Source organism: Rhamphochromis sp. 'chilingali' (assembly GCF_963969265.1).
Source record: "Rhamphochromis sp. 'chilingali' genome assembly, chromosome: 21".
Lineage (NCBI taxonomy): Eukaryota > Metazoa > Chordata > Actinopteri > Cichliformes > Cichlidae > Rhamphochromis > Rhamphochromis sp. 'chilingali'.
Window position 1 is genome coordinate 31,914,262 of NC_137949.1, and position 21,778 is coordinate 31,936,039.

The following is a 21,778-nucleotide window of genomic DNA, read 5'->3' on the forward strand; positions in this document are numbered from 1 at the left end:
AAGAAGCACGATGGCATTGGGACATCTCAGCCTGAGCTCAACCAGCTGGAACATACAGGCCAAACAGTACTATGCAAAAAGCTCAAGCCACCATCATTTCTTTTTATTTTGCTCCCAAGGATTCACACTTTCCCCCAAAAAAATTTAAAAGTGGCATTGAGCAATAATTCTCCAGTTTTTTTGGAAGTCTTTAAAAGCTTTTCTTTGGACATTAGCTGCTTCTTCACTCATTTTCAATCCAGTTCTTGTGTCTTACTATTTTCAAAGGAATGGTGTTTTGGTTTCTAAGCTACTTAGAAAAGGCCATTGTTAAGGAAGGAAAACTGCAAAATTAAACAAGAACTGGACTGAAAATCAGTGGAAACAGGTCTTATGGACCTGTGAATCAGTGTTTCTATTTTCTAAAAAGAGAAGAAACTGTAGTTTTTAAATTCTAAAATTAATGCTTGGAGTCTGGCGAACACCAAGGCATCAAACGGCAAATGAATCCTTCATTTTTAAATCAATCCCAAAAGAAAAAGCATGTAGGATGATTCCACTCCTGCATGGAGTTCCCATTATGAAGGAATCCACAGGGACGGCTATTCATCATTATTACTTGTAAAGAAATTTTGTAAGCAGCGTGGACTGAGAATAAAACAGAATCCAACAAGGTTTAAAGTAATACAAAAATATTTATTTTTATTATGGCAGGTCAGAACAAAAATGTGACACAAAAATGCCGTTTGTAGAAAAAATACAGAGATCTTAGGCTTGTTTATCTTGTTCCAAACGTGAGTGAGACGAACAATAACTTAAGTCTAACTAACTTTGTGGTCTGATGAGTTGTTTGAGTACGAGTATGCCTTTCCAAGAACTATTCTGTCTCTGAGGAGCTTGAAGAAGGCGTAGTAGTTGCTGAAGAGAATCAGGGCCAGCGATATCGTCTGATGCCACTTTTCTGAGCATATCAACGAGTAGAGCTGGTAGAATATCATGGCACCTTCGAGGATGATGAGTATGTTCAATATTCGTAAAGGCTTGTTGAAGAAGAACTAGAGTAAGAAAGAGGATCAGTATGAGCACAGCTCTGTAAAGGATCTGATACCAGTTCTGGTTCTACAAGACCTCTTCATTTAGGTATACTCACATAGAAGCGATAATGGGAAACATCTGATGGGACTGCAACATTATAGTGGCCCATGGCCTTATATACATTCTTATTATGTTTTACCAGGACTCCCTGTGGCCACATGTACTCTTCGGTCCATCTGTGTACAAAAAAAAACAGGTAAAAGTTAGCTTTAAATCTGACTAAAATTAGTCTGACTGAACATAAAATGCAATAAACTAAAAGCAGTGCATACATGTGTTGGAGGACGTTGGAGCAGAGTGAGGGATCTACTTTTTGCCAGCACCCGAGGTGGGCTGCAGCTTTGTGAAGCAGGTCACAATATCGAGGGGGCAGCAAATGCCTCATGAGGATGACTGAGGTACTGACTGACACCAAGATGAAGAGCTCACAAGACCATCGCTTATCCACATACTGGGTACTCTGAAGGCAAATATGCAGAAACTTTGAGAAAAGCTCATAAATCATATTGAATTAAAGTTGCAGTGAAGTCCAACAGTTTCCTACCTTGACAAACCACACGGGTACAAATGCCACATAGTAAGCACTGAGCATTGAGCTGACCAACACCTCCTTCATCCTCCAGTTAAAATCCATCTTCAGGTACTCCACCTCCTTGCGGATTAGGTCAGGGGATAGACAGCAGGCGTGAGTGGGCATGGCCTGGACACCATACAGCTGGCTGGTGTGCTGCTTCCATGTCTCCTTGAGCACAGTCAGATAATCCCTGCCCCGGCCAACGCCGCCAACCTCTTTGGAGCCAATGCTGGTGATGGGTGAGAGCGGAACTGCTCGTCGGAAGTCACAGCTCAGTCGGAACAAGGGAATATACATCCCAAATCTGTGGGGGTGGGAGGGGCTACAGTTAATTTCTACAGATCATAGCAAGACTACAGCTGGGGTTGTAGTAGAAGAGTAAAGAGCATAAACTGAGAGTCACAGATCTTTGTCATATTAGTTCAGAGTCCAATGATACCACATATGGTTTAATATTGCATATGACACACCATCTGCACATATTCTTGCTAGCTCATTTTCCTAGAGCCACCAATGGAAAAATATTTCCACAGGACATGTCAACATATTTAAACGCAGGACCTGCATAGTATGCTCATAATGATTCCTTAGATCAGGGGTGTCAAACTCCAGGCATTGAGGGCCGGTGTCCTGCAGGTTTTAGATCTCACCCTGAGTCAACACACCTGAATCAACTGATTAGTTCATTACCAGGCCTCTGGAGAACTTCAAGACATGTTGAGGAGGTCATTTAGCCATTTAAATCAGCTGTGGTGGATCAAGGACACATCTAAAACCTGCAGGACACCGGCCCTCGAGGCCTGAAGTTCGACACCTGCGATTTAGATGATTCCTTTCAAAAAAAAAAAATAAATAAAAATAAAAACCCACAGTCATGAATCAAGATTTGACCCATAGTATACCAAAGGCTCTGTAATCAAGCACTCTGAGGTTCACCAAACAGAACTTGATCTGCCTCTTGAAATGACATGCAAACAAGCCACGCTATCAAATATGAAAGAGAATAGGAGCTACTTCACTGTAACTGGATTTCTTTATTTAAATATTAATGTGCAGCAAACCAAAGCTGTGTTTTAAGTAGGGCACCAAACAGAGCATGGAAACAAGATGTGAATGTTCACTGGCATAATGTGGTTCACACAACTTTTAAGAGAGGGCAAAAGTTGTGTATACTACAAAAGCTAGTTTTAGTCCAAATGCTTCATATCTATAAGTTAACGACATGTGAAACGTTAGAAGGAGCAAACATAGCTCAAAACAAGTTATTTGCACTGAAAATTCCTTCTGGCGTTTGTGGCCTGTTAATCAGGGGTTAATGTGGGCGGGAACAGTGGTTAAAAAGCAGATGGCTGAATCTACTAAGAGCAGTAACCTTCAGAGCCAACAGCCATGTAGGTCAGCTGATCACAGCACAAAGAAAACAAATGAAGCCACATTAAAACATAACAACTGTTCAATCAGTGTGAGAAAGACAACAAGGATTCAGTAAAATAAGGAAGCCTTGATATACTATACTTACGGGTAGCAGAGGAAGAGCAGGCTGAGGACAGAATAGGTTCTGAAGAGGTAAATGAGAGAGCGGCACAGGCTCCAACCTGTCAGCGTTAGCACTGCGAACCGCGCCATCACTAAAAAGATCGAGTGAGGGAAAGAGAGTTTCCCACTCTGTGACGCCTGAGGCAGAGGAGAAGAGAACAGTCAAATCTTTCACAGCAGGACATGATCAAAGATGTCTGAGAAACCAAGCACAGAAAAATTGAATCCATTAAAATTCTTAAATTTTTAAAAGTGTGCTTCAGGCATGTATCTGAAGATACTGTTTTACTACAAGAAGAATCTTTAAAAGGGAAAATCATTAAACTGAAGTGGAGCTGCGTGCAGACTGATTTCTTTCTTACGTCTCTGTTTCATCTGGCCTTTTCAGCTGGAAATTTCCTTATAAGTATGAAAAAAAAAAAAGAACGGGGTACAGTCTTTCTGCATGAGGTGTTTTTGAGAGCCTTGGATTAATAAAAAGTAAAGTGACACAAAAGCCAATAACTGAATTCTTACCTCTTTAACAATGGCTGCGATTAACCTCCTTGCTAGTATGATGATGGTGAACACCAGCATGTTATAATCAATAAGATGGAAGTTCTGTAAAAACATAGATTTTTGCTCCCATGAGATTTTCCACATATTCTGTATAAACTGTGCCTACTGGCCTACACAGAGGTTGATCAACAAAGCAATTGCTGAAACATTCTTTGTCAAAACACTGAACACCCAAGTGCTCACCAGTGATGTGTGTGAGGGAGGGTGAGATGCAGGGTACCACCACACAGTCTTGTAGATGTTGACATAGTGCACAAAGAGCGCAATGAGGTGGCAGAAGAAAAGATGGAGCTCGAACAGCACATTTTGATCCATGGACAACTCTGGGATCTTGCAGTGTTTCAGAGGAACCACAGTCTGGGCCGCGAGAGGAGGACTGGACATGCACGTCCCTGGGCTGTTCCTGCTGACAGATCAGATGGCACAGAAGTTCCTGAAGAGGCCACGGAGGAGGCACACACAGACAGATCGGGCGCAGTGTGTCAGAGTTTGACCTACCTAGTGCGAGATCTCACCCCTGTGACCGGGGAGCTGGTTGTGTGATTTCCATTGCCAACTGAGCCTGAATCGCTGCTTAACGGAGGTCTGCAGTACGTGGTACGATTCGCTCCTCTCCTTCCACCAGCCATTGTGGACACACCCACGGCACACCTCTTTCAATTGTTTTGGTGATATGTCCTCTCCGTGTTTTTGTACCTGTTCGTACAAATGCAGCAGGCGAGAGGATTCATATAGAATATCTGGCCAATACTAAATATTTATTGTGACTTAAACCAGTCTGTAGTATCTATCTATCATGAAAGACACACTGTACTGCCTTAAAACGAGTTAAGTTGACATTGTGAATGGCTTAAATAATAAAACGAGGCGTGCACAGAGCCCAAACAAACAGCAAGGAGACCCCTCTGCAACATGAAGATCTGACATCCAGTGAATCATAAATATGCATGACAAAGGAGTTTTCACCAGCTGCAAAAGCATCCCTCGCTCTAAAGTGCAAGTTTTTGCGGAAGCTGATATTAAAAGCTAAGCTAAATAGCTACACCATTTGCTTCACTCGCGGGTGAAATTTGTTTAGAAAACCGTGTGTGTTAGAGATACAGGGCTGCAAGGCGAACACAACGTGGAGCTACACAATGAGGCACGGACCTCAGTCTGTCCGCCAAGAGCATGCATGACTAAATATCAAGACTGAGGCCTAGGCTAGCAGTAGCTTTGACTAGCTAGGTAGCTTCTAACCCACCAAACAGGCTAGACAAGGAAATGTACGCTTACCAGTGTCTGATGTCTGAGTCAGATGCTGCTCTGTAGCAGAGATAATGAACTAAACACAATAAATTTTTAGAATATTTATTGAAATAATGGCGTGTATGTCACTGACAGCAGCAGAAACACTCATTGTTGATGTGAAACTAGCCGTAGACAGACGGCGGAGCGGATATGTTAGCGAGCTGTGGGAGGAGAGTCATTTAAAGGGATATTCCACTCATATTTAACCAAGAAAGAAAAGAAAGGCGTTTTTATCGATTAAAATGACGATTTAACACAGGGGTATAAGACTCATTTCAGTTCATGTTTCAGATACACGGAGTCTAAAATGTTCTAATAGTCTACTCTGAAAAACATCCTCCATATATAATTGTTGCTCCTTTACTGTAAAGACATTTTCTTTTAATGTACGATAAATCTTTTTTTGTTTGTTTGTTTGTTTTTCTTTTACATATTTCAGTAATTCTATCTTGATTTTTCCACTGAACATTTTCTGAGCTGTTTTGCACCTTTTGAAAAGCCTCTCTAATGTTTCCTTATACTTGGTAGTGTACGATCACAGGTTTCTCTATATAATTTTTACGTATTAACTATGTAAATATTATCTAACATTTCCCTACGTATTATTATATATAAATAAATTCTAAAATGAATTAATAAATAATACAATTCTTATACAATATATATAGTACGCACAAACTATAATATAGATATGTATATAGAGTATAACAACTTTAGATAAATTGTATTAAAAATACAATTATTACTGTAATTAATACTCTAACCTTTAATCATAAAAAAATGTTAAGGCACAGAATATTTCCTATTTTCTACTGTCACCTACCTTAAAAACATTTTTAAGTGAATTTGTATATTACACAATTAAGAAATGGCAAGTTTTTCGTGTTTTGATGTAGTACAAAACTACTTATTTACTTTGGTGTAGGATGCCATGCTGTAGACAATGACTCTGTCAGTAAGAAGGCTGTAAAACCAATGAAAATACATCAGATTTTATGCCTTGATGTTACAGTTTTCACATTTCTCTGTGTCATTCAGTTGGCTGGACTGGAGTCTTTGGTGCTCTGGTTCTGATCCGTAATCAAGGAGGTGTTGTATGAGATGCAGTGTGGTTTATCACTGTATATTTGCACAATTTGCTGTATGTTTTTTATTTATTCAATTATTTATTAACATTTTACAGTTTTGAAATTTCTTAGTAGCTGGCCACAAGATGAATACTTTCCAGTGAACAGTTTCTCTTCTTTGTATGTTTTTCTTGACTAATAATTTACATCACAGTCCATTGTGAAAAAAATTAAATGTTAATTTTACCTTTATTGATGTACTTGTACCATTTATGGTTTAGTGTACTTTTCTTACTTTTCTTAATTTTAAAGAGCCCTCTAATTATATTAATAACCTGAACACGTCATAGACACCTCAGCTTCACTACTGGAACTTCAACATTATGCACTCCGTACTGTACAGTAATGCCACTGCTTTGCACGTCTCAACTCTGTATATTTTTATATATTTTATTTATTGTTTACTCTATTTAATTTGTAAAATATGTGTACACACACACACGTAGAAAAATATTTAGTATACACATCCAGAAATGCATATACTATTATATATTGTACATATATTTATTAGTTTCAGATGTAGCCATTCTTGTATTTTGCTTGTTTACATTATTGTATTTTGCACAACTCTGTTGCTTGTGAAGCTCGCACACAAGAATTTCACTCACGTGTGCTGTACCAATGTACCTGCACATGTGATGTGACAATAAAAGTGATTTGATTTGAACCTTTCTATAAAAGAAAAGAAACCCAGCGTTGCCGTAAAACTCACACTCACAGTGTGCGGTTCCTTCTTCAGTAGTTGTAGGGCAAAGGTTGCTGATGCAAAGTATGGGAAAACACCAGAAATGTACTCCCTTCTGCGCAGTTTTTTGCAGAGCTATGCTAAGCCATCCAGCGGGCTACACTGGACCACTTAGTTGGCCATTTCTAGCCTGCGAGCCATATCTTTAACTTCCCTGTTTCTGCACAGGATAATAAAAGTAACCTTTGTACAGATCAGTCTGCAATAACTGTAATGCATCTCTGTATAATTTTATAGCTTGCTTGGCCAAAAATCTAAATTAACAGACTACTTTTCCACAGTTACTGGTGCCCTGCCAAACAAAAACCTCATTACAACTCATGTGTAGATGGATGTTAAATTAGATCTTGCAAGAAAAATCTCAGTCTTGCACATACATGTTTAGAAAAGTGTGTCCAATATCCAAAGATTAAATTCTCATAATTAAAAAAGGGACAAAAATGAATGGCTTTCACTTTAAAAATAGTTTTATTGATTTACTTCATGAGATAATGACAAACATCCTGTCAGCTCATTAACATCAAAGAATAATAAGGCACCATCAATAGAAATGTCATTTTTTGTTCTTTTATTGTTAAATAAAAATGCAGTTAAAAAAAAAATAAAAAAAAAGAGTAAAATCTGTACAGATTCAAGAACGAGCATTCATTTAATGCCCGTACACCCATCAATGCTAAAGCAATCTTACACAAAAGTCAAGCTCTCTCTCACTCCCTGAGAGACGCCTCAGTCTCAGAGACACTGCAAGGCCTCTGCCCTTTCCAGGAACGTCAATGGACCTGCTAACGACAGAAAGGAGAACTTAATCAGACGTAACAACAAAGCCAACACTTATGTGGCAATTTCCATTCAACTGACCTTAAAAGGTCTGCCAACGCCGGAGTTCAATATATCAACTGCACCTACGCAGTTCTCAGACAACCTAAGAGGAGAAAACTAAATGAGATCTGGAACTCAGAAGTGCCAACACTCAAACACAGCAGGTAAAAACCATGCAAACTAATTTCATATTAAAAGTATCATGCAACTCAAGCATTTTTTTTCCCTTTCGTCTCCACCAATGAGTTTTACGGCTTTGAGAGTGCTACTAGTAATTTTCATTTAATCTACAATCTATAGAATTATCAAGATGGTAATAAGTATTAGGTGAAATGAATGGGCAATTCTCGTTTTGTTTCTTTTTAACATTTGAGCAAGAGTTGCATCAACACCATATTGTTTTATGCGGCTTATTTGGCCTGGAATGGACTACTAATAGCATAATTTTGTAATTAAAAATATGTTTTGGATGTTTTGGATGACTTGCATTACTTGGATGTTTTGCACAGAAAAAAAAAAAAATTCTAAAATGAGTGTTGGGGTTAGTTTTACCTTCTTGTGGCGATCTTTAGGCTTTTAGAATCCTCTCCCTCTGCGATTTTTTTCTTTTATAAAAACCAGCCAGCATGACTTTGCATCAAAGTCAAGTAAGATCCCTGCAAGCTTGATTTGAAATACTGTTGAAATTCGGTTATTTCAAGCGGCTGAAGATGCACGGCTCTCTTGAGAGCTTGAAGAGATGCACTAACTAAAGGTTAAATGACAATACATGTTCAAGCACTAATATCACTTTCAAGTCAAACATGTATTTGGCAGCACATTACCTCAAGGAACGATGAGCTTTATTTAATTTCAGTTCCCCCCCCTTTTTTTAAGGTGTCATTACAAGTGGCATTTAGATAAAATTTTGAAGACAGGCGAAGAGGATAGACTTCTTGTAGAAAAAACCAAACCCAAAACAAAAAACCAAACACTGCTTTGGAATTTTAAAAATCAAAGTTGACGTGTATACATACAGCTTATTCAGCATTGTTGAAAACCACTGAGGACCATTTTCACAAACTGGAGATAATCCTTTGGTACAACAAAGGCAAAAATACCATGTTTAGGTTGATTAAAAAGAAACTAGAAACTTTATTGAAACACGCACTGCAGAAAGACATTGTTTTTTTGGGGATGTGTTTAGTTACCTATTTAGTCAAAAGGTACACAAGCATTAAGCATTTTGGAGACGGCACGACTTAAGCATACACAGTTTTCCTAAGGTTATATACAAAAAGACCGAGTTGGCTGTAGTCTTACGTACACAGTAAGTTATTAATCCTTCAAGCTTTACAAGAATTAGTCGATCAGCGATGATTTTGCAAGTAATAGAGCGACTTTTCATAAAATACCAATTGTAAAAGGGTGGCAGAAAATAAAGGCCTTTATTCTTTGTCAAATGGATTTCTACAGTTATATTTTGTTTATTTGCTCTTTGGGAGTAGAGTCACATAACTAGATTTGTAATCCAATATAAACAAATAAGACCGTTTTAATCAAAATGGTTCTATTTGAGTTTGCAACTAAATCTGTTTAAGTTATTATAAATTTACAAATGGAGTCATTATGAATAATTTCTGTCCAGTCATGAAGGACTTTTTTTTACAAAACAAATGCAGCCTATGTGAGAAAATTTTAATCGCCACAATCACAGTTTGTGCAGGAACAAAAATATTTACCATCAAATATCTAACAAAAAAACGAAACTAAAAAAGTCATTTTGTTAGTTCTGTTTATGTCACTAAGACCTTAACTACGCAACTGAAACAAACAATAGGGAGAAAAATGTTGCTCCTCTGGCACTAGGATACATCCAACAAAATGTCCTAGGTTTTAAAAATAAAAAGAGAAAAGAATGTTTTAAATAAAACCATTAACAAGGGAAACGAGAGGGAAATTACTTTTGTAAAGTCAAGTGTGAGTTACAATCGGAGACAGTTGCCACTGCAACTCTCTACCAGTAGTTGTTCAGTATCTTGGGTAAGGATGCTCTCTGTACGATCCCTTCGCCTGCCTAGATGGAGGGGCCTTGCCTCCAGCCCCGGACCACGAGTTGTCCCAATCATCTTGAGCTACAAGAAGTCACAGAAAAGCAGAGGAAACCAAAAAAAGGATGCAAATATCAGCTAAGTCTGAAAGCAATAAAGCAAAAATAAAGATACGTGTGATTTAAAGACTTACCATAACCGGCCTCATATGATGGATCCTGGGCTTCACCGTGTCCATAATCATAATACTCTGTATCCCTGGGGGCACATCACCAACAAGGGTTAAGAAGGTATACTTAAATTATACCTAAATTAAAAATGTTATTTAAAACAACAAAAACACACATTAAAGAGACATGTTACATAAATTAAACTTGACTTACGCAGGGGCAGAAGGCTGGCTATAATAATTATCATATCCCTCATATGCCGGCTCTGCATAAGAGTCATCATATGCAGGCTAGACAGAAAGAAAAGAGGCAACATCATGAATCTGCGCCATTCCCATTCATGCCAAAAATGCTGTCAAATAGGATTCAGCACTTACATAATCCTCATAAGCATCAGGCTTTGACCCTGTTGCTGAAGGTGGAACCTGGTGTTGCTGGTGAGACAAGGCTGCCGAGGGGAGCATCCTGGGAGCCCCTGCTGCAGGCGGTCTGGAGCGAGGAGCAGAGCCTCCTCTAGTAGGAGCAGAAGGAGGTCCACCCCGACCAGACGGAGCACCTCTTGGTGCACCACCTCGCCCCGGTGCTCCGCGTGGAGCCCCACCGCGCATCGCTCCCCGAGGAGCCCCACGTGGCATTCCTCGGCCCCTGTTAAATCAGAACCATTAACCTACTTAGCCAAACCAGATGCAAAAAACGGACTCCACGTTAGTGTTCTGCAGATACATTTTAGTTTACTGAGAAACATTTGTAATTTTAAGTTTGTGTGAATCTTACATCTGCAACAAGCACATATTCAACCCGTTAAGGCATTCTTTTCAGGTAAGTGTGTTACCAGACAACATGTATTGTAGTACACTATGTCACAGATTCCAGCGCATACCTTGGTCCTCCAGCACCAGGTGGTCCACCTCTGCCCCTTCCTAGAGGACCACCTCGCCCCCTCGAACCATCCTGGGATCCATTCAGGAACAGTGGATCCATGTATGGATCGTGCTCACCAGGTTCCTGTTCATGTGGCAACAGACAAACATGCATACCATTACTGCAGAGCAGTGAGGAATCAGTGGATCTGTTAGAAAGTTTGATTCTTGCATCAAGATGTCTCTCCGCACACATACCGGGATAAGGAACTTCTTCACCTCCTCCATGGCGTGAGCCATGCGCAGGTACGCTTCTGGTATGGGTGCCGTCACCTCGATGAACACATGCAGTTCCATGGCGAGGTGAGCATATTTAGCCTCACCCCCCTTTCTAAATTCTTCCTCCTAAAAACAATGAGCGCACAAAACTAATATAGCCAGAGGAGTGATGCAGGGCAATAAGACAGAAGCAAAGGAAACCGTTAGACAAACCTTGTTCTTGTCCCTCATGGAACCTTTACCCAGAACTGAAATCTTTGCTCCGGTGTCCTCTTGCAGCCTCTTGATTGTGCTACCCTGAGGTCCCAAAAGCTTTCCCACAAAGTTGACCTGCAACAAATTCATAATTCACGTCAGCACCTCAGAGACACCCCTCTTCCCCAAAAGGGGAAAAAAAAACTAATTAAGTAGAGTGTGAGAAATCAGTACAATTAATAATCTGTTAGATCAGCTGATTGAATCGCCTAGGTGGTTAGGGCGCTATGTAAATGGGAAAAGACATACCCTAGGGTACTGCTTAGTGGGAATGAGGACACGCTCCTTGAGCTTCAGATTCTTGGTCGCAAACAGGTCCAGGTATGTTTCCTTCTCAGGCTCTTTCTTGGTTTCACCTTTCTGGATCCTCTCAATCTCTGCAGGAATTAAACACGATTAAAAAGCTGACATTCATGAACAAATGCATTTCAAATAATAGACGAAAGCTATTTTTTTCAGATGATATGGGTTACGATTCCCTGCGTCATCCGAAGATGAAACGGCAGGTAAAGCTTTGCATGCATTTGGGTTGTAGTTAGCAAATAGTCGCCTCGAAATCGCAGCTGTTCGTCGTTAAGTATCGGTGTTAGCTGATGAGTAAACACGATTAAAATCCCATCAGAACCGTTGAGAGCAAGTGATTTAATTACACAGCTTCAAATACACACTGGACAACGACCTGACCCACATCGCTAACAACCACGTGCTTAATGCGCCATTGTTCAGGCCTCTCGACTCGGCTAAGAAGGGACAAAAAAAAAAAAAACAGGCCCCGACTCGAGCTAACTAGCCCGGGTTAGCCTTTATGTTAAAGCAAATAGCGACATTACCTGCAGATATGAGTTTCATTGCATGCGTGAACGATGAATCCAGGCTATCCTTTTCCGCCAGGAGCTCCGGGAGGTACTTAGTGTCTTCCATTTTGATCTTATTCTCTGCTGGGCTTGACTCTACGGCGGGCTCTATGTTGCTCTTATTAGCATTCGCTTGACTCATAACGCACGAACGAAGCTCGGCTCAGTTCGTCAAGCTTCTCCCCTTTAAAACGAAAATGCAACAAGGAAAACGGTGTAGTTAGTAAAGGGCCCACCGGCGTCTTCTCCGCTGCAAGTCGTCGCACTCTTCCTCAGCAGACAAAGGAGGGTGGATGGCGCAGCTGCATTTCAGTGAGGGGGAGGAGGGAACCCGGAAGGCGACCGTGACGTCACTGCAAGAAGCTCCAGAGCCCTGATTACCTGCTGTTACAGCACTGTGCCAAAGTCAGAGCAAACCTTGTTTTATTGTCTGTTTTTTCATTTATTTGAGGGGATTTCTTTTAAGGTACTTTACCCAAACGTTGTGCCTATTTCTTTACTTGATTTTATGGAAAATTCCAAAGAAACCACGGTTGACAGGGATAAAACAAGGAGCTTTTATCGCAAACTTGATACTTCCCAGCACGGTGTGGAGTGTGCTCTGAAAAAACTTTGAGGAAAATCGAGGACAAAAAAAAGGGTAGTATTTAAGGCTAAACAGCCATCTACAGCAGATGAATGGTATATGAAAGCAATGTCCTTAAGAAACAGCGAGGGGAATCCAGCATAGACCTGACACAGGACCTGAGAGATGCATTTTAGTTCGCAGAAGCCTCAAAGCCTGGTCTCAGTGGTAGAGTGGCCATAAGAAACCATTCTCAAGGAAGGGAAACATGGAGAAAAGGGCTGAGGCATGCCAAATTACATGAGACCTGCACAGTGGTAGCATGTTTTACTGATGATCTGATCAGAGAACAGAACAAAAAAAAAAAAGCATCCATCAACCAAAGAAGAGCTTTGAATGTCCTTCAAGAAGCAGGAAATTGTAGTCTGACAAAATCAACCAGCACAAAACACAAATGATCTTTGGGTTCTTTAATCTGAGTTTTAAAATTAGTATTCAGATGACAAAAATAAAGAAACTTGAAAATAAATTAGTTCAGACAGTTCTCACAAGCATACAGCAAACACCACTACACACCATTTACCCACATCTACAATAGTCTGGATTATGATATAAGTTATTGTAAAATGTCAAACCAAAGTTTTGAAATTCAATACATACAAACTGTCCAGTGCATCAGTCCAGAACATCATCAAAACAGACCACACGGGTTTTCAAAGGCCAGCTCCGTTTACAAACAAATAATAATATAATTTGTAATGATTTAAGCTCTCAACTATCAGCTCACACATCACACATGAATGAGTCAGTTCAGGTTGAATTTTCGGAGGTGCTTGGTGGGCACTGCAGCAAGAAGAAGCTATAATATCAATGCAGATAATGTTCTTTCTCAGTTATCTGAAGCACTACAGGATATACAACATCCCGTTTTAACACTCTATTCTGTTTTGCCTGGTATTTGTATTTAGTCAATGACCAAAACAGTTCTCTTATACATAGAATACTGCTGCCTGTACTTTCCGTTATTCATACAGGCAGATTCCTGGTATTATACCGCTTTGTCTGAGATATCTATTGAAAACAAGCTTTGGACGTGTCTTAGAAAAGCTTTGTTCAGTTACTCTCTGGAAACAAGACAAGCCCAGGCATGAATATCCTGATGTCTAATGCAGGGAAGTGTTTTGTAGAATACGCTCATCTTACATTTGATGTATGAACAGGTTTAAACAGTTCAAAAAGTAGACGCAGTGTACATTTGGAATATTTTGCTGTGTTGAACTCAGTAAGTTGTGCATATTTTTTCCAATTTGATATTCTTTGCTAAAATATGGTGATAAATGATGACCTTTTTGCACTTCTGTCCTATTTAATCGCAACACTTCTATAAAATACTTAAAACTGAGATTTTAAGTTGAAAAACAGGTGACTCAATTGTATGTCAAAGGTAAACATTTGCTTATTTATTTATTTACAATGAGATATAATGCATCAACACACCTTCAAAACCATCACACATAAGAGTAATAATCTCCTAAAATTAAAATTTGAGCTTAAATTTGGTAATTGTGACTTCAGGTGCACAGTTCAAATTCAGTGTATTCCCTCCAAATAATTGATATCCCTCACAAGTCTCATTTAAATGTAAGGCTAATTTTACAATTCTTTTTTAAATTTAAATAAAGAGTTGAGCTTACATGCCCCAAAAAAGACAGTACTAATCAAAAATCAGTGCGCTGAATTAAAAGGCCACTTAAACTGGTCATGTAGACTTCCCACTTTTACTGAACCATTGAGTGTGAGCTTCTTCTCGCAGTTGTATCAGATATCAATGATGGCAAATATTTCTGGTTTTTCTTTATCGTGGATTTGCATTGCTGAATATGTGATGGCTTTCACCTCAGTTCCCTAGAAGGACAACAAATGACATAAGTTACTGTAGTTGCATTGTAGTTTTGTAGCATTAGTTATTCATTTTATGTATTTCTTCTAATGAGTGTCATTTTACTTCTTTGTCTGGCTTACCTGTGGGTGCTTTTCCAGAGAAAATTCTTCGCCCCACCTTTCATAAACCAAAGAAAAATAAAGCAAAGAAAGTAAATTAAAACTTTTTTGCATGTCCTGATCAAGTTTGACCTTTGCCTTAAAAACAAATTACAAAGTTGTTCCACATTAGCTCGGGTTTGAATTGTACGTAATACTTTTTTAAAATAAATATCAAGATAACTTCAGTGTTACTGAGGAGGACCCCAAACTTACCCAATGGAGCGAATCTTGAAACGCATTCTGTCAATATGTAAAACTTTGACCTCCTGATGAACAGATATGACAAAATTGTTAGCACTTCATAAATGTAGCAACTTCATAACTGTAATGTAAATAAGGAACAGTAGCAAAATTACTTGCAGCCTATTATATTTAGAGATGGTGATTATATTAAAAAAAGAAGGGAAAAAAAGATAATATTACCAGTTGTTTTGGGTAAGTTCATCACCACATTTAAAACTAAACAATCATGATCTGATTTAAGTGCAGAGTTTCAGCTTTAATATTAAGGAGTTTAACCAAAGTACAACATTAGGAATTACAGACATTTTTATCCACAGTCTTCCATTATCAGAGGCTCAAATGTAATTGGATAAACTAAAATAAAATAAAATTGCTGCTTGTTTGTGGGTCTCTCTGCCTTCAATTTTATATTCAGTAACTGAAAAGCATGCTCAGCTGGTTACTGACGTGGCCATTGAAGAATATCCCATTTCTGTTTCCTTAAGAAACTCAATTTGCACTGTGAAACGCAGAGTCTGAGCAAGGTGTACGGCCCTGTACACTAAAAATTCATCCAGCTGTTTCTATCAGCAGCCACACCACCAGTACTAACTAGAGGCCCAGTTGAACTGGCAGTCCTACATGCTCATGCCATAACATCGCCTCAACTATGTTTGACAGATGATGTGGCATCTGTGTGATCATGAGCTGTTTCAGTCTGTCTCCTTACTTTTGTGAGCAGGCTCTTTGTTTTCTTTTATGTTCTGATCTGATGTCCTTGTTGCTGAGTGTAACCAGTGGTTTCCACCTTGCTGTAAATCCTCTGTTTCCATTCATGAAGTTGTCTTTTGATTGCAGACCTTGACAATGGCACGCCTACCTCCTCGACAGTGTTCTTCTCTATGTGTTGTGAAGTGGTTTTACTTAATCCAAGAAAGATTTCTTCAATCATCAACTTTAGTTGTCTTCTGTGGTCTTTCAAGGCTTTTGATGTTGCTGAGCTGGCCAGATGATTCATTCATTATTTTACAGAATGACCACATTGTTGATTTGACCACTTAAAGTTTTTTTCCATTTCCTTTTTAGGTTGTTTTTTTTTTTTTTTCCAGACTAAGATGGCTTCCTTCACATGCGTCGACCACTCTTTGGACCTCACATTGAGAGCTCCAGTAAAAAGCTATAAAATGCAAAAATAAACTTATATAATCAAATCCAGACCATTGTAGTCATTTTGTCTTGAAGTAATCAGGAAGAAGGCCTCAACAGACCACGAAACAGCTTGGAAGTCAATTGTCCAATTACTTTGGAGAATCTGAAAATAAGCGACTGTGTATATAATTCTTGAATAGTGATGCCGTATTTCTGCTAAACCCTTGAATTAAAACTAAAGTTGCTTCGGGGAGTGTATAGAGGCAAAATGACAAAAACAGGGTCAAAATGCTTATGGATCTGTTTCATTGGGCCTATAAAAATGTGGCTTGACATAGAATTTGGAGATGGTTAAGATAGCAATACATGTTGCTTTCTGTCCTGCTTTCATAGAAATGTATGAAGTCTATATTATTTTTCCGTGTCAAGGAAAGATTTTATACTTACCCATTTAAGTCATAATTTATATCAAAACCGATCTATTTTATAAAGGCTCAGGTCTCAAATGCTTTTGCAAACAAAAACAGATATGCAATCAATGTAAATAAGTTTAAAGTACATGTTAAGTAATACACAAGTGACCAAGATACTCACCCTGGGAATAAAGAAAAGATCTGCACTAAACTTGTATAACCAATCATCTAGGAAGTGGAAGAGAAGCGACTCCATGTCTTCACCTTTTAGGAACAAAAACATACACACAGACTTTAGCTGATCTGCTCTGCAAACAGCCAGACTGAGACAGGTAGAAAGTAGGTACAACTGGAGTCGGTTGAAATCTTGGTGACAGACTCTCACCCTCCGACTCCACTTCAACTGTATCTATCGGTTCCACCGTCTCTGTGTCCGTCATGTAGCCGAACATGCCCATGGCACACTGCTCAAAGGCTTCCTCCAAAGAGTCTCCCCAAGAGTGAATTCTTGGAAAAGAAAAAAGAAGGGGTTTTTTTTGTTAAAAACTAAGAAAAAAACAGAGGAACATGGTTTTACTATACCAAAAAGGTACTCACTGTACATCTGCTGTGTGATCCAGGTCTGAAACGATTTAAAAAAAAAAAAAAAAGAGGCGATATCATGAGTTGACTGAATTAAAGTCCTAAGAAAGTCTTGCCAGTGGCAGCAATCCTGAAATGTCTCTAGGTACTTATTTGAGCATTTATTTTGAAGAACTTAATTAACTTTTTTTTTTTTTTTAGGTAGCTCTTTAAAACTACAGAATTAGACCCATGATGGAGCCTTGAGGTACACCGCAAGTTTGTATTTGTATGTACCTTTATTTTGAACATGTTAAAATAGTATAACAACAACAGTTGTAAAAAGAGACAACAAAAGAAAAACAAGAGATTGGTGTAAAACTTGATGGGTTTGTAGCCTCAAGATTAGTTTTCTTGACATGACATGAAGAACGCATAATTGCATCTTTAAAGTAGACTGGCAACCTCCATACAACTCTGACATAGAAGAACTGGGTGGCTCACTATTGTGCACATTAGTTCTCAGGGCCATATTTCAGGAAGCCGGTTTAGAAAACTCAGAGTGAAAAACGATACTCAGGGTTGAGTAACCCCGAACTGTCCAACTCGGAATATTCGGTTTCAGAAAGGCTGATAACAATTAGTTCAGTCAACGCGGAGTTGCTTTAACCCCAAGTTAAGCGCGCGCACGAGGATACATAAAGCCCTGATTAGTGGAGCACAGATTAAGCGAGTCACCATGGAGACGGAGGGAAAGAAGGCGCGGTCAATGTATCTTACAGTGCTTGAGGCCGAAATTCTGATGGCAGCATATGCTGATAACATGCAAATTCCGCGGAAAAAAAGTAACGCAGCCTCAGCTGCAAAAGAAAGGGAGCATGCATGGCAAAACATAGCCGACAGAGTCAATGCGTGAGTGTTAATTTAAACATTGATCTAGGGATTTCCACCCATTTAACACGTTATTTTATTATATTTTATTTTATTTTTTATTTTATACATTTGATTTTGTGATGTGATTTGAGGGCAGGTGCAACCCAACAGGCCCCAAACGTTCCTGGCAGCAAGTAAAAATGAAATATAAAAATATAGTCCAAACAGGTAAGGTGTAATTGTATTATGAGCCATAGTGCTTGGTCTGTTTGTCCGATGTAAATCAATTGCAGTTAGAGGCTACATTAATTTTCTTTCTGTAAGCACTTATTGAAATTATCTGAGCACATTACAAGTACATATTTGCTTACTCTGTATGCTCAAATGTGACCCGTTATAGCCAACAGAAAAAAAGCGGAGGCCCGAAAAACAGGTGGGGGTCCTCCACCACCACCACTCACAGAGGCTGAGCAGTTGGCTTCCACATTTGTGATAATGTTGGCAGCATCACATATGATCTTCACAGTGCAGAGAACACAAATTAGCATCCATTACTATAATGAAATAATTTGTTAGTTTGAAATGCTACAGGGAACTATGTACCTGTACATTAATGCTGTGGAAAGACTTCCTGTTCACATAGTCTCCTTCATTTACTGAAGGAGCAATGATTGGAATGTGAGTGCCATCTATACAGCCAATCACGCCTGGGAACCGTGAAAATAAATGTAAAATTTAAGTAGTAGTTCAAGTATCACCACATCATGAATTAAGTTTCGTTCATCCTGATACCTGCAATTTTGTGGCATCCCTCTTTGATGAATCTTGTGGGTCTATGACCGGGGAACACCACAGACGAGTGCAGGAGACGTTTCAGTGCAACTGTAACATTCCTGACTGATGTAAGTATCAAGCGCTGTAAGTATTTTACAGCGCTTGAGGCCGAAATTCTGATGGCAGCACATCAGAATTTCGGCCTCAAGCGCTGTAAAATACATTGACCGCGCCTTCTTTCCCTCCGTCTCCATGGTGACTCGCTTAATCTGTGCTCCACACAGCAAATTCAAAAGTGTTAAATGTTTCGGTGTTAATAGTCTTCTTGCAAAAGTAGAGTTAATTTTACTCTAAGCAGAGTCACATTCTTTTAATGTAACTCTGAGGTGTAAAATGATAGTAGTTAAAATCGAGTGTTAAAAATGAGTGTTTCTCTGTCAAATCTGGAGGTGTTACAATGGAAACATTAACTCTTGACCTCCTAACTCTGAACTCCTACAGGGGCTATGACACCAACAGAGTAAATTCACAGACTCCGCCCCCAGCACGGCTCCAATCGAAGCTGAAGCGAAGCCGTTTCAGAACATTTTGCTCTACATATTTGAGTTGTTTGCCATGCTTGGTAAGTCATTTTTTCAAAGATTGTTTCAATTATTATTATTAGCTTTTACTTCTGTGGCTCTTTGGAGTTGAGACAAAGCTGTGTGAAAGGCATTAGCCATGTTGCTCGCTGATAGCATAATATTCTGTTTTAGCTAGCTGAAAGGTATTGTTTGCGGGCAAATACCACAGCCTTGAAAAAAAGCTTGCATGTGAATTTTCAGTCAAACTTTTGGTCAAATACACCTAAAACAATGTGTAGAATGTGAAATGTTGGTATAATGGTGCTGCTTGAAGCCTGAAAACGATCGCCCATAAAAAAAAAACAACGAGCAAACAGCAGTAGCAGACGTCCTGACTCGATTCTACGTTAGCATTTAGATCCCTCCAGAGTTTTGTGCACACGGTTTAGGTAAAAATGAAAAAGGTTGAGGTTTTACATTTAGTTCAGTATTACCTGTTGCCTGTGTCCTTGGCTTTTGGGAAAATACTTTACACCAGTAATGGCTCAAAAAGGATTCCTTTTTTTTTTTTTTTTTTTTTTTTAACTGTGCTGCAATTGTTTACTGGATTATTTGTGCCATTAATTAGTGTCAACTAATTTTTATTCAATCTCCGCACAGGATATGCTTGTGAAGATGGAATATGGGGGAGAGCAGAAGTGCGTTGAAGTTCCACAGAGGGATGAATGAAGGACATGCATATTGTATTGAAGAAATAAATGATGAGAATGCTGTTATTTGCATTTACCATGTCAGACCTTTTGATAAACAAAATTCTAATGAAAGTGAGAACATGTATACTGTTACATCTTTCAGAAAATGTTTTGAAATTGTGGTGCACAGTTCAGAATAAATGTTTTTCAAAAACCATTGCATCTTTTTAGTAAATGTTTATTTCCAAAATAAACTTCTAGAAGTTCAGAACAGTAAAATTCCCGCTTTTTAGAATGAATTAGAAGATAACTCTTACGTAGTTAAACTAAAATACTCTTTGAGAGTTAATATATAAACTCTTAACACCAAGTGTTAAATTATCAACTCCAGACAGATTTGGTGTTTAACACCAAATCAGAGTTAACGTACCAACTCTCCAAAAAGAGTTAAATTAACACTCTCTGGTGTGGACCCATATAGACACTTTAATAGTGTTGAAATCAAATCCGACAGTGTTAATTTGGACATGCTGGATTTGCTGTAATCAGGGCTTTATGTATCCTCGTGCGCGCGCTTAACTTGGGGTTAAAGCAACTCCGCGTTGATTGAACTAATTGTTATCAGCCTTTCTGAAACCGAATATTCCGAGTTGGACAGTTCGGGGTTACTCAACCCTGAGTATCATTTTTAACTCTGAGTTTTCTAAACCGGCTTCCTGAAATAGGGCCCAGGAGACATAAATAGGAAGTTGGCAAACCTGCTTTTTTGTTTATAATTGGCCACATTTGTTGGTGATCAGTTAATCAGGTGCATTTGATTAACAGCACCTACCTCCTGCTTACCTGAAAGAGTAAGGTTGTACTACATTTTTCACAGGACTGTATAGTTTCGTGAAAAATAAAATCTCTTTCACACAAATGTAAAAAAACTGGACATATTAAAGATCTTTTTTGAATTTTGAGACAAAATTTAACACGAACAATCCTTTTAGCTCACTGAAATCAAAATTAAACTAGACTTTCTGTGACGTTGTTTTGATAAATCAAGTAATGGTAAAGGAACTATTGGCATTGGAAGTCGGAGTTTTCATTTCCCACGTGGAATTTTCAACTGGAACTCAAAGTACGATCGGGAAGAAAAATCAGGATTTGTTTTTCGCCTTGAGAACACAGTTTGTTTGTTTATTTTTCGTTCAAAAGCACCGCTCCCACACGTTTATGAACAGAGCCCAGTTATAGTCGGGGTGATTGTTGGTGGTGACATGAGGGGGCGGTCCAGCTTAAAATATTGACAACTCGGAAATTTAGACTTCCATTGAAACCAGCATCGTGGTTGGTGCTCCGACTTTAAGTATCATAACTTCGCACTTACATTCATATTTCTTGTTGATCGGCGGGTATTTGGATTTGACAGCTTCCTGTGCTTCTGTCAAGTCTAACACACGATCGTCCATTGTAGATCGAAGCTTGTTGAAAAAGGCAGACGTTTATCTAGACCATGTCCGTGTGTTCTTCTTGAATTTCCGGGCAGGCTTGACTCACCGTACTACTTCCGTGAAAGACGAAGAACACTTATTTTTTTCTTCGCTCTCTTTTTTCATTGTTACACAATGGATATATTAACAGAAATAATTAAACAAATAATAAATTGTAAAAATTACTAGCAATAGGAACCTCTAGAGAGTTTATAGAGCATATACGCGTATGTATATGTTATAGAGCTAGTCCTTGCAAAACAGGGCATTCAGCTGT

General features: G+C 38.9%; 3 protein-coding genes across 6 annotated transcripts; all 3 read right to left on the minus strand.

The window, feature by feature from the left end:
- Positions 1-654: 654 nt before the first annotated feature.
- Positions 655-5,198, minus strand: tmem39b (transmembrane protein 39B). Of its 2 annotated transcripts, none has more exons than XM_080870782.1 (9): positions 5,018-5,198; positions 4,241-4,438; positions 3,926-4,145; positions 3,701-3,784; positions 3,168-3,322; positions 1,619-1,952; positions 1,347-1,534; positions 1,130-1,250; positions 655-1,034 (listed from the first exon to the last, which is right to left on the minus strand). In XM_080870782.1, the coding sequence occupies exons 2-9, from the start codon at positions 4,369-4,371 to the stop codon at positions 801-803; spliced, it is 1,467 nt and encodes a 488-aa protein (XP_080726908.1). In that variant the 5' UTR covers positions 4,372-4,438; positions 5,018-5,198; the 3' UTR covers positions 655-800. The 2 variants fall into 2 exon arrangements, with proteins under 2 accessions (XP_080726908.1, XP_080726907.1); XM_080870781.1 differs by having other exon boundaries at positions 3,926-4,148; positions 5,018-5,197.
- Positions 5,199-7,349: 2,151 nt separating this feature from the next.
- khdrbs1a (KH domain containing, RNA binding, signal transduction associated 1a) lies at positions 7,350-12,451 on the minus strand. Of its 3 annotated transcripts, none has more exons than XR_013970353.1 (11): positions 12,148-12,451; positions 11,567-11,694; positions 11,276-11,392; positions 11,042-11,188; positions 10,804-10,928; positions 10,301-10,568; positions 10,137-10,213; positions 9,947-10,011; positions 9,667-9,837; positions 7,763-7,826; positions 7,350-7,683 (listed from the first exon to the last, which is right to left on the minus strand). XR_013970353.1 is itself a non-coding variant. In XM_080871485.1 (9 exons), the coding sequence occupies exons 1-9, from the start codon at positions 12,311-12,313 to the stop codon at positions 9,734-9,736; spliced, it is 1,197 nt and encodes a 398-aa protein (XP_080727611.1). In that variant the 5' UTR covers positions 12,314-12,451; the 3' UTR covers positions 8,549-9,733. The 3 variants fall into 3 exon arrangements, 1 of the variants encoding a protein (XP_080727611.1); XR_013970354.1 differs by having other exon boundaries at positions 7,350-7,686; XM_080871485.1 differs by lacking the exons at positions 7,350-7,683; positions 7,763-7,826 and having other exon boundaries at positions 8,549-9,837.
- On the minus strand, positions 12,345-21,757 carry zbtb8os (zinc finger and BTB domain containing 8 opposite strand). The gene is made up of 7 exons (XM_080871490.1): positions 21,399-21,757; positions 17,161-17,185; positions 16,949-17,070; positions 16,745-16,827; positions 14,993-15,045; positions 14,759-14,795; positions 12,345-14,641 (listed from the first exon to the last, which is right to left on the minus strand). The coding sequence occupies exons 1-7, from the start codon at positions 21,478-21,480 to the stop codon at positions 14,555-14,557; spliced, it is 489 nt and encodes a 162-aa protein (XP_080727616.1). The 5' UTR covers positions 21,481-21,757; the 3' UTR covers positions 12,345-14,554.
- Positions 21,758-21,778: the final 21 nt, after the last annotated feature.

Bases quoted from the DNA above. Each gene is read 5' to 3' on its own strand.
- khdrbs1a (XM_080871485.1), bottom strand. From the start codon at position 12,313: ATGAGTCAAGCGAATGCTAATAAGAGCAACATAGAGCCCGCCGTAGAG. The intron at 10,214-10,300 runs GTAAGTGCTGAA...CTTTCTGTCTAG, and splicing joins CTGATGCTTATGAGGATTAT to CCTGCATATGATGACTCTTA. The intron at 9,838-9,946 runs GTAAGTCTTTAA...GACTTCTTGTAG, and splicing joins ATCATATGAGGCCGGTTATG to CTCAAGATGATTGGGACAAC.
- zbtb8os (XM_080871490.1), bottom strand. From the start codon at position 21,480: ATGGACGATCGTGTGTTAGACTTGACAGAAGCACAGGAAGCTGTCAAA. The intron at 17,071-17,160 runs GTGAGTACCTTT...TTCTTTTCCAAG, and splicing joins GATCACACAGCAGATGTACA to AATTCACTCTTGGGGAGACT. The intron at 14,796-14,992 runs GTAAGTTTGGGG...GGTTTATGAAAG, and splicing joins TTCAAGATTCGCTCCATTGG to GTGGGGCGAAGAATTTTCTC.
- tmem39b (XM_080870781.1), bottom strand. From the start codon at position 4,371: ATGGCTGGTGGAAGGAGAGGAGCGAATCGTACCACGTACTGCAGACCT. The intron at 1,953-3,167 runs GTAAGTATAGTA...CCACCCCCACAG, and splicing joins CTGCTCTTCCTCTGCTACCC to ATTTGGGATGTATATTCCCT. The intron at 1,251-1,346 runs GTATGCACTGCT...TTTTGTACACAG, and splicing joins TCCAACGTCCTCCAACACAT to ATGGACCGAAGAGTACATGT.